Genomic DNA, 12090 nt, shown 5'->3' with positions numbered 1-12090 from the left:
CAAATTAGTCCATTTTGAGTCCGTGTGAATCAGTTTACCCCAGGTAAAATGATAAAAATGTGGTGTCTGAATCTGCAAGTTAAAAATTTCAGCCCTGGATTCATGGTGACCCCAGGTACAGGTAGCCTGAAAGCCCCCCACGCCCACCCACCGTGAGAGTATCAGGCAGGCTGTACCATCTCCTTTACTCACATCTTAACTCCAGTGAAATGGCCATCTCTCAGAATGCCTCACTAAAAAGATGGGGGAAGTGAGGCCTAGAGAGTTTTAAGTAACTTGTCCAAAGTCAGTAATTTTTAAGGAACAGTTCCCTGAACTTTCTAAAACTCATTAGGCGTGTAATACTTTCAAAATAGTTTACTGGTCAACATCATCTTTATAGATAAGTAATGGACAGAGTCATAGAAACACATTTTAAATTAAATTATATATTTTTAAAACTTCTGTACCTTGAATTTTAATTACTATCTCCAGCTCCTAGAGTAGAAGGGCTAAAGAAAGAATGGGCAGTCAGCCTAAACCTTAAAACTGACTAACTGTGCCTTCCACAATTTCTGGTATTACATAACACTGCACCCAAAAAATTCACAAATGCTTTTAACAAGCCTTTCTGTATAGGTGTCAGGGCCTTTATTTCTAGATTTAATTTCCAGGCATGACCAGAGATCTTGGATCCAGTTTTCAGTCTCTAAGAAAAATGAGTTTTCCTTTGTTATTCACTCTCACCTGCCATTCTTTAGCTTAACCAACAAATACACAAAGCTCAGTGCTTCTCCTGGGCCTCTCACTGTACATTCTACTCCCTACCCTGTTCCTGTTTCTCCTTTGCTTCCGAGTAGGGTTTCCTGCTCTGACCCTTTCTTTCATATGGTTTCCCTTATACCTCTGAGCCCTTTTGTGATGTTTCTGGGCTTTATTACTGCACTGTTACTTGTTTATTCTTTTTTCTACTGCCTGTTCCCTCAGGAAGCAGCTAAAAATTCAAGCCTTGGCCCTCACGTTGTTGCTAGAGATTTTAGTTTATATTTGTAATAATTATTCAATACATTCCAAAACAAAACAAACAGATCTGATTTCCTCATCATTTCTGCCTCAAGATTGAACATTAGAAGTGATTTGCCATCAACCAAAGTCAGATGTAATCTGGTTTTCACATGTTTTTCTTCATCTGTTTGTCGACGGTACAGCTTCATACACTCATGATTTTTAAAAACCAAGATTCAGAGGTGTGTCTGTGCTTAGCAGTTTTTGTTTGTTTTTTACAGGAATCCTTTTAAACCTACACTTTGGGTTGATAGCGTGCAGGCTAGATCCTTGAGCTAGGAAGCTCCAATTTGGAGGAGCTTGGCGTTGATAGAGCAGGGAGAGGTCTTAGAGGGCTCTGAAATTGCAAAGTTTGTGTTAAACATTTGACGTTCACTCAAACTGGCAGTCTTTTTCCAAAAGAAGCATTATTTTCTCATCTTTAAAGTATGCTGAGTTTAGTCAGTTTGGAAGCCAAGCAAATTGTCAGGAGAGTTCTCAAGAATTAGGAAGAAACAGCCAAGCCATCTTACTCATCCTGGGGCCACAACTTCCAGGGGTGGTGGTGAATAATGGTATGGTTTCTCTTCATTTTAACCCCCTTCTGGCTGTGTTAACGCTATGCTAGGATAACCAGCTGAAAAAGGACAAATTTGAGTCAAGCTACTGAAGAATTTTGACTACACTATGCCGGGTGGGGGGAAGAAAAGTTTATTTGACTGAAATGTTTTGCTGTTATATAAATGATATTACTCTTTCTGGAATGCATGATTATGACTTTTTCCAACGTGGAAAATGTACCTCTGACACCCCTCCCCCCTTCTAGGTTATGAGAGTATAAAGCACATTGTCTGGGAAGTGGCTTACAAGAGGAAAAAAAAAAAAAGACGCTGCACAAAGCAGGTTCTCATAAGTGGCTACTGAGTTGAATTGAACCTAAGAGCCTGCTTTTATGTGAGCCTAAACATCTCCCAATTCAGTCCGCTTTGTTTTTGAAAGGATTGCTACCTTGTTTGCTGAGAATCTTTGCCTTCTACATCTCCTCATTGATTACTCTTTGGGCATTAAGCTCTCACACTTGGAGGAATCTTTTTTTCCCCGCCTTGGCCACCCCGCAAGCGCCTTGAGGGATCTCAGTTCCCCTGACCAGGAATTGAACGCGGGCCACAGCAGTGAAAGCACTGAATCCTAACCACTAGACCACAAGGGAACTCCATAAAGGAATCTATTTTTTTAAATAAAGGGACACAGCCCCTCCCAATAGGAGGCAAAATGGTCTTCCAACTGCCTCCTGGCCATTTCCATAGGATATCTTGACCCAAACGTGGCTCCCCAATTTCTATATAGGAGCAGCTGGTTAGAAGGAGGTTTGAAGCTGTGTTTACATACATGAGCACACAAACATCAACTGTCTACACCAAAGGAGAGGAGATTATGGAAGTCCCCAATCCCATCTCCCCATTCCTTAGAGCTGCCACCATCCAGACTTCAAATTCAGCACCTTAAAAACAGGCCCAGTATTTTCCCCTTAAAATCAGCTCCTTGCACCCCCTTCCCAACTTCTTCACCTGTTTAAAGCAATATTTTCCTTGTCAAGTTAAAAACTGTCTTTGTTAAATTCTCCTCATCAGCTTTCACTCTCCCAATATCCCGTTAATCAAGTCCTAGCAATTCTTCCATAATAAATGTCTCAGAAATTTTCCTCCATTCTTTCTATTCCAGAAGAACAGAAATAGATGAGGATCTGGCTCTCTAGTCTGGGTGGGGAGATAAGAAACACACCATACACAAGTGAGAAATCTTTTATAGAAATAATAAAAATATTTTTTTAAATGAAAAAACATGCCCCCAAACAAGCCTTATTTAACAGACCCCGAGGCACTGGCTAGCACTACCTTTGTCTTCCAGCAGTCCAGAGCAATTCCAGGTCCTTCCTGCTGTTCAGGGGCTGTGGTGAGGCCTTTGGGAGTCCAGTTCAGGCCACTGAGTCCAGCCATCTCTCCACTTATGAAGCAGGAAGGCTTCACTTTCAAATTAGCTAATCTCCACTCATAGCACAGCACATATGTATCCAATCTAAACTAGTGTTGGCACAATTAGGAGTATTTCATAGTAATTTAAATTTTTATATGTTTATATTTTACCTTCACCTGGACAGAAGCTCATTCTTCTGTATTCTTACTGCTCCTCCCCTTCCCCATGGCAACCGACACAGGGTTCTGCTGTTTCTAGCCTATAAATAAAATGTTAAGTCATAAAGCCTTAGAATTTTAAAGTCAGGAGGAATCTTAAGAGTTCCTCTTGTCCAATCCTATAGATGAAGAAACAGGTCTAGAGAGATCGGTTGACTGGCCCAAGGTCACACAGCTGGCTAGTGGCAAAGCAAGGACCAGAACCCAGGTTTCTCCTGCTTTAACTCTGTACCCTAAATGGTCCTTAAATAATCAGTAACAGAAATATCGTACTTCACACAAGCTCTCCTGGGGATGGTGGTGATAGGGGTGATCTGCTTTATTGAAACATTTACAAAGATTCCGTTCAGCCCTTCGCAGGACCGCCCTGAACTAACTCTTCAGCTAGGTGCTGAGCAGAGTCACAAGTTACGTGCTGCACTTGTTTACGAGTCTGTCGGCCTAATCTCGGTTCTCCGGACAGGAGCGCCCACCCGAGGGCCCCGAACACAACGGCTCCCCCTCCCGGACCCTCCCAGGCTGCCGTCTGTCACAGAGCGGCCGCGCGGCCCGCCCCACGTGGACCCGGCTCGGAGGATCAAAGTCTGTTTGCTGCCCGGCGGGGGGCTGCGAGAACCCGCAGCCCCAGAGCAAAAGCCCCGCCACGCCTGGGGGACCCCTCCTGCCCCGCCCTGTCCCTCCCCCTCCTGCTGCACGCGGCCCGCGCCCCCTTCCCTCCCCCACGACGTCCATCGCTGCACCCGGCCGCGGCCCCCAGCCCACGCCCGGCTCCTGAAGGGAAAGGCCCCGCCCCCCATCTGTTGGCGCCGTGACACCGCCCCCTCCTGCCCCGCCGAGCCTCCATCCAATAGTGAGCGCTGATGGGCGGGGCGCGACAGCTGTCGTGAGGGGATCCTGGCCAATGGGGAAGCGTGCCGGGCCTGGTGGGCGGGACGGCGAGGCCTTGTCACGTTCGGGTCCGTGTGAAAACGGGGGTTCCGAGTGCAAAGCAAAGTTTTTTTGTAAACCGTCTGCAAAGGCGGGGGGGCGAAGAAGGCGCCCGATACCGGGCCGAGTGCAGCTGCTGTGGCCGCCGCCTCTTTAGCTCTTCAGGCGTTGGCTCCTCGGTCCGAGCGACTCCGGAGGGAGACCAGCGAGGGGAAGACCTGCGTGGAGAGCCCGCAGATGCTTGGAGCCTTTGCAGCACGGAGCTGCTGGTCGCCCGCCCCCGCCGCTCGCCTGCTCCTGCTCCGGCTCTCGGTCCGCGGGCTCCGGGAGCCTCAGCTCCGCGCCGCCGCCGCCGCCCGCTCTAGGTGTGGGGGCTACTGGGGCTGAGCCGGGCCTCCGCGCCAGCTCCGAGGACGGACGCCTGAGGAGCAGCGCGCCGCCGGCCCGCCGGGGACGCCCGCAGGCGCGGGGGCTCGGCGGCTTGACCCCGGGCTCGCCCCTGTCCGGCCGCCGAGGCCCCACGGCAGACTCCCGAGCGGCCCGGCTCGGGCGGTGAGAGCCCCGCGCCGCCCTCCATCCGTCGCCGGGTCGCCGGCCCTCGGCGCCTCGCCGCCGCCGCCGCCGCCGCCTCACGAGCGTCCGGGCCGCGCTCGGCGGGCTCCTGAGCCGCAGCCATGGGGTGCTGGGGTCGGAACCGGGGCCGGCTGCTGTGCATGCTGATGCTGACCTTCATGTTCATGGTCCTGGAGGTGGTGGTGAGCCGGGTGACTTCGTCGCTGGCGATGCTCTCCGACTCCTTCCACATGCTGTCGGATGTGTTGGCGCTGGTGGTGGCGCTGGTGGCCGAGCGCTTCGCCCAGCGGACCCACGCCACCCAGAAGAACACCTTCGGCTGGATCCGGGCCGAAGTGATGGGGGCTCTGGTGAACGCCATCTTCCTGACCGGCCTCTGCTTCGCCATCCTGCTGGAGGCCATCGAGCGCTTCCTCGAGCCGCACGAGATGCAGCAGCCGCTGGTGGTCCTCGGGGTCGGCGTGGCGGGGCTGGTGGTCAACGTGCTGGGGCTCTGCCTCTTCCACCATCATAGCGGCTTCGGCAACGACTCCGGCCACGGGCACTCGCACGGGGGGCACAGCCACGGCCTCCCCAAGGGGGGCCGCGGCAAGAGCACCCGCACCGGGGGTAGCGACAACAGGGCCCCAGGTGAGCAGGGTCCCGACCAGGAGGAGACCAACATCCTGGTGGCCAATAGCAGCAACTCCAACGGGCTGAAACTGGACCGGACAGGTGAGCAGAGAAAGTCGCCGCCGCAGGTGGTTGGCATTGGGGAGCCCGGACCCCGGGATGGCCCCGGGCAGGATGGCCAGCACGCCCCCTGGTGTCCGAGCCGACCGCGCCGCGCCGCCTACCTGGCCACTCCTTCCCGCTCCGGCACTCACACCCCGCCTCGCCCGGAGGACGCGGCCCCCCTTTCAGCCCGGTGTCAGGAGCCGGGGGAGCGCGTCTGGGAGTGTAGATGGGCACCGTGGTGGTGAGAGCGGGCAAAAGGTCAGGAGGTGACCGTCAGCCCGCTGCGGTCCGCAACCGCACTTAACAGTCTTTACAGGCTGTCGTTTCAAGAGGCTGCCTGATTTTGGCGTTAGCAGGATCAAAAAATGCTAATTTCTTGGGCCTATTGGGAAACGGAGAGAATCCCCACTTGGTCCTCAGTTGTTGGCTGTTAGGAACCTTGCTCTGCCCAAGTAGTTCTTATGCCCTTCAAACAAGTTTCTTAATATTGTATTCGGGGCTATCTAGTGATTGACTTTCCTGAGCTCAAAACCCTCGTTAAAGGTTTCTATCATGAGCAGCAATGTATGTTTCAGTTAATTTTCTAAAATCTAAACCTAATCCTGAAAATCCTAGACTTAGAACGTGTATGGGCATGTTTAACATTTCACTTTAGGATTTTTCATAATCGTACTAAGATAAAAGCGATGGTAATTTATTCATCTTATATTTTTAATGGATAGTTTTCATTCTAAACATTAAGCGCGCTTGAAGGAAATTGGGAAATGAATGTTGAAAGAAAGGAGACGGGAAAAGGAATCAACCTAATGCCCTACTACCCAAGCTCAGTAATGTTAACAATTTGTTGTATTTCCTTCCACTTTTTTCCATTTACATCTATTTACCTAGTTGTATGATACCACATAGACAGTTTTCCTCTTTCCAGGATGCAGAATATCATGTTAATGAAATTCAAGTTGTACATTGAAAATGTTTAATAAACAATTGAATTTCCTCTCACTCCCACTCTGCCAGGTGTTATTCCAAAGAATATTAAGCTGCTCTGATGTGTATAATTCCTTTAAAGGATCCGTACGTTTGGTTTAGGAGCTAGTAGGGTAGATAGTGATCATTTAGTTCCAACTTTTCCTGAAGTCTCTGTGATTGCTGATAGGTTTATATTGTTGATTTGTCAGTTTCTAAACCTCTTCTATCAAGAGACTGTATCATTTATATAAATGATAAAAGTATAAAAGTTAACACCTTAGTGACTACGAAAAGTGACTAGACCTCTGCGTCAGGTCAGCCATTTGTATTAGATTTATCCATAGTTGCATTTAATTTTGGGTGATAGCGTTCAATTTTGTTTTCTTTTTGGTGTATGCCAACAAGTATAGGAGAATGTTCACAGGACCTCACCCCCACAGAAAAGGTGAACTTTATTTGGAGGTGGGAAGGTAGGAGGGTGGTTAGGAGTATGGGGAAGCAATATCTTCTTAATGACTTAATTTAGCCCTGGCCATTATGTCCTGGCTTGTTCCCAGTATGTCAATTTATATTAAATCACTCTGAGCACATTTCTTATTATGTTTTATGAAAAATTTTCACTTCTGTCACTTAAATGGAATTAGGCAAGAATGTTTATATAAACACTTTAGATGTGTGTGATACAGAATTTTTATTTCTTTGTAGATCCAGAAAAGTCCAGAAATGATGCAATGGAAGTACAAGTGAATGGGAATCTTATCAGAGAACCTGACCAGGTGGAATTGGAAGATGATGATGATAAGGCTGGACAGCTTAACATGCGTGGAGTTTTTCTGCATGTCTTTGGAGATGCTTTGGGTTCAGTGATTGTAGTAGTAAATGCCTTAGTCTTTTACTTTTCTTGGGAAGGTTGTCCTGAAGGGGAGATGTGTGTGAACCCATGTACCCCTGACCCCTGCAAAGCATTTGTAGAATTAATTAATAGTACTCATGCAACAGTTTATGAGGCTGGTCCTTGCTGGGTGCTATATTTAGATCCAACTCTTTGTATTGTAATGGTTTGTATACTTCTTTACACAACTTATCCATTACTTAAGGAGTCTGCTCTTATTCTTCTCCAAACTGTTCCTAAACAAATTGATATCAAAAATTTGATAAAAGAACTTCGAGATGTTGAAGGAGTTGAGGAAGTTCATGAATTACATGTTTGGCAACTTGCTGGAAGCAGAATCATTGCCACTGCTCACATAAAATGTGAAGACCCGACATCATACATGCAGGTGGCTAAGATCATTAAAGACGTTTTCCATAATCACGGAATTCATGCTACTACCATTCAGCCTGAATTTGCTAGTGTAGGCTCTAAGTCAAGTGTAGTCCCATGTGAACTTGCCTGCAGAACTCAGTGTGCTTTGAAGCAATGTTGTGGGACACGGCCACAAGCCCAATCTGGAAAGGATGCAGAAAAGGCCCCAGCAGTTAGCATTTCTTGTTTAGAACTTAGTGACAATCTAGAGAAGCAGCCCAGGAGGACTAAAGTTGAAAACATCCCTGCTGTTGTGATAGAGATTAAAAAAATGCCAAACAAACAACCTGAATCATCTTTGTGAGTCTTGGAAAAGATGTGATATTTGACTTTTGCTTTAAACTGCAAGAGGAAAAAGACTCCATTGAAATTCTATGTTTGCCAAGTAGTGTAATTGAAGTCCTTGTCTGGTCACACAGTTTAATTCTATTTTTGTAAGAACATAATGGGACTGCTTAACAGAGTTCTATATTACAACTTTGTGATTATTAGTGCAGAGTACAGCTATGCTGTAACAGTTTTGGAAAGCCAGTTTTAACACTATGTTACATTTTTGTTTAAAGTAAGTATAAACCTTATATAACATAATGACATTTGATTTCCAGTTTTTCCATGGTAAAAAATTAATTAGGGGGATAAATAAATTAAAATTGTTACTGGAATTTCTCTGCTTTTCTTTTCCCCCAGTGTTATATTTTGTTTATTAGAATTATAAATGCTGGAACTTTAAAAATTCATCAACAGGTTTGTTTCTTCTGACAGTTTATGTAATACTTACTTGCCCTTTGAGATCATTGCATAGCATAATGGCAACATTTTAAGAATGACTCATGAAAATTATTAGGAAAAGTTCCTTTTTTTCTTCACATGGGGATATTTATGATACTGAAGATCAGTTACTATTCTGTATCTTATATTGCTGAGTATTATTCTAACAAATAGTGAAATAATTAACAAATTGAACTGTAGTGTACATATAATAGGGCATATGGGGAGTAAGAGCAGGGAAGAAAGTTTACCAAATTATTTAGATTCTTGTATGTTAATATTCAGACTACATTTCTAAATTATTCTGAGAATTTTAACCTTTTTTTTTTTAAAAAAAAAAAAAAAAACATGGTCTAAAACATGGACGTGTTCACCAGCATTACTTTCTTTGAAAGATTGGCATTGGGAACATTGAGTTGAAAGTTTACTCATAAGATATATACAGTAAATATTTTTAAGGACATTAAATTTAATCTAATAACTACATGTTAAATGAAAGCTTATTAATCTCATCTTTTAAATTGTGGGTTTTAAAAATAACTTCAGAGTTAGTCCTTTCACAGTGACCAATCATGAATGGATTCAACAGAGCTGTCTGAGCCCAACCAGCAATGCCTGTGCTCTGCCAAGAGCCATTGACTTGGGAGAGAAAAGGAATCTGAAGGTTAATGCAGTTTGGGTATTAAATTCTCAAAAAGCAAAATTAGTTACGCCACAATTAATAATTGAGATTCTATAAGTCATTCTGTCTTGACATTGCTCAGATCTTCCAATAGTAGCTTATCTTGCAAGATGCCATAATATCTACACAGGAAATTGTTCTTAGCTATTTCATTGTTGGTATGGATTCCAAATCCATACACAAATATTATTTAAGGGTATTTAAGTTATATTTTTCTTGATAGGGAGGGGTTATGCTTTGTGAAGAAACTAGATTTTTGTCCTCAAAAGGATGGATATTAATATCAGTTATCATGTATAGCTCTATTTTTCTAGAAACGAGGTATCCTGACTACTTTAGTAACTTTTATAGCTGACTACTTTTGGGATGGCTACCTTTTGGGATTTGAAATAATTCATTATCTAATGGGTCTTAAGATGAAAATGGTGGCATTTGACAGTTAACTTTTTAAAGGGATGATCTTTTGTGGTAGATGGTGTGTTTTTTTCCTAGTGTAAGCCTATTGCTGGCAATGGGCCTATTTAAGAACACCCGATTTTTCCAGTAGAATGAGGTAATTTTAGGAACACAGTTTGTAAGTTCACATTTGCTATAATGGGCCAAAACCATAACCTGCCAATTTGCAATACATCTTTATCATTTAATACTTTTCTCTGATATTGTGTATTTCAATTCCTAAACTGGTAGTTACTTTGAATTTTGCAAACATTTTTTTTAAACATGAAATTGGGGAATCTCATGGGTGAACAAGAGAAAGCTTCGAATTGTATCAAGTACATTCCTGATTTAACACTTTACAAAACCATTTTTTGAAGATCTCAAAACAGTTTATGTTATAGAAACATGTCAGTAATGATACAAAAGGATAACTGGTGAAATATATTACATTCAATGAGGTTTTCTTTACAGTGCTCTGTTGGGTCTATTTCTTAAAGGTTGTGTAATGCATAAGACATCGACTGAAAGAGGATTTTTTTAAATGGTGTACAAGCATGGGACAAGGGCTTTTTTTTTCTCATAAGTGCTTTGAAAGTAACAGCCTTTAGATTTCAGTTATTTCACTCTTGATAATTTTAAGTAGCTCATATGTAACAAAGTGGTACCATAGGATTCTCTTTTTTCAAAGGACTTTTGTCATAATAGCAAAATCAGTGGGCACTGACTCACCTTTTGAGTTTTAGCAGAGAATTATTTATTTCTTTACAATGCACTTTCTAACCCATTTTTAGCTATATTAGCATTATCTTTTTTAAAAATGCTTTTATATTTAAATATTGTGGGATTTAAGTGTCTTTTCCAAAATAGCTTATTCCTTCCTGCAAGAAAATGAGGGAAATACCATGGATCATTAGGCGACTTAAACCCAATATTTAAATGCTGTTTTATAACACTGCATCAGTTTTAGGAGGTGCATCTCGCCTGCTGGCTCTTTTATATTTGAGCAAGATCAGTGTATTTAGAATATGTGTTTAGAAATGTGTCTGTTGTCTCAATTTAGTAAGAAGGAGGTGCTACATGTGCCTGAATTAAAATCAACCCAGACATTATTTCCAAGCCAAATGCCGCCTTAGTGATGAGAGAGATTTAATTCTCCATTGTCACATTTTAGTTTATATGATTTTTTAATAAGGTTTCTTTTTGAAGAGCATCTGCACTATAAAAGTATGGACTAGAACCTAAAAGCATAGTCAAAAACTCACAAACACTTTGCTGTATGTATTTTAACATTTTAGAAAACAATCTATTTGAATAACTAAGGTGTGTAATTTGAACGGGAAAGATTTCCATCAAGAGCACCTTGGAAAATCACAACAGGTAGAAGACTATGTTAATATGTTTGTATCTTGGTAACATCCTCAGTTAATTTTGAATTTTTGAAAGTTTTGAGGGAAAAGTCCTATGGAATCTAATGTGAAGTATTTAGTAGGCTAACTGGTATTGAGTTGAAGCTTTTTACTGTTTTTAAGCAGATACCATTTGATGAAATGTCATTTACCTGCTGTCCTAAGATGTTCATACATACGCAAATAAGGAGAAGAATCCTACCATATAGAAATATTTATTTTAATAGAGTTTCATTTAAGTCATAAAACAGTGTTAAAACTCTTGGGAAGGTGGAGGGTTTCTCGTTTTTTAAATTGAAACTGTCATACAGTGTTTGACCATCTGAAATGGGAATTGTAACAGCACTATTTTGATGTAGCTCTACCAATATTATGTGACAATGCTATTTAGTTTTACTAACAAGCTCTGGAATACTTAGCAGTCATTTTCACTGGCACAAGAGCTTTTTGTATGTCATTCAATTTAAACTTTTAAACCAAAAACTTTATGGTTTAGTGTCTTTGGCAAAAAGATGCTGAAGGGAATGTAACATACAATTAATATGTGGTTATATATAAAAAGACACAAAAAATTGCCCTGTTATGGTTCTGCCTTGAAACAGCACAATGAAGTGTATCAGTGTATTCTGTGATTCTTTATGAAACTTACATGTTGTGTTGTTCTGTGTCTGCCATAGGGTGTCCTTTGGGCCAGATGTGGCACAGTTAAATGCAATTATCATCTCATGAAATGCAGATGCAGATAAAATGTCTTTAGTGCTGCAACATTTTACCTAACTTTTGTATGTCTTCTGACTGTGTGTTGTTTCCAAAGCTGTTCCTACCTCACCATGAGGCTTTATGGATTGTTCTGTATTATAAATGTTCTTTATGAGACAGACTACTGTGTTTCTTCTCATTTATTAAAAGTTAAGTAGAAAAATAAACTAATTTTAATATCTAGTTCATTGTTCTGTGCATATGGCCTCCCCTTCTGTGCTAAGCTGGGTTATGTAGAAGAGAGTAGGACTTCAGTCACTGAAAGGGAAATTTCAGCTTAACATGTGTTCCTAGAGTGCAGGGTGACCAGGTTACAGGACAGTGGTGTGGAAG

At 42.9% G+C, this 12090-nt stretch overlaps 1 protein-coding gene across 1 annotated transcript; it reads left to right on the top strand.

Moving 5' to 3' along the window:
- Positions 1–4125: 4125 nt before the first annotated feature.
- SLC30A1 (solute carrier family 30 member 1) lies at positions 4126–11871 on the top strand. Its single transcript, XM_079945563.1, has 2 exons — positions 4126–5429; positions 7104–11871. The coding sequence occupies exons 1-2, from the start codon at positions 4817–4819 to the stop codon at positions 8006–8008; spliced, it is 1518 nt and encodes a 505-aa protein (XP_079801689.1). The 5' UTR covers positions 4126–4816; the 3' UTR covers positions 8009–11871.
- Positions 11872–12090: the final 219 nt, after the last annotated feature.

Source organism: Stenella coeruleoalba (genome assembly GCF_951394435.1).
Source record: "Stenella coeruleoalba genome assembly, chromosome: 1".
NCBI lineage: Eukaryota > Metazoa > Chordata > Mammalia > Artiodactyla > Delphinidae > Stenella > Stenella coeruleoalba.
Note: the sequence above shows the minus strand (reverse complement) of the source record. Positions and strands in the feature narration are given on the sequence as shown.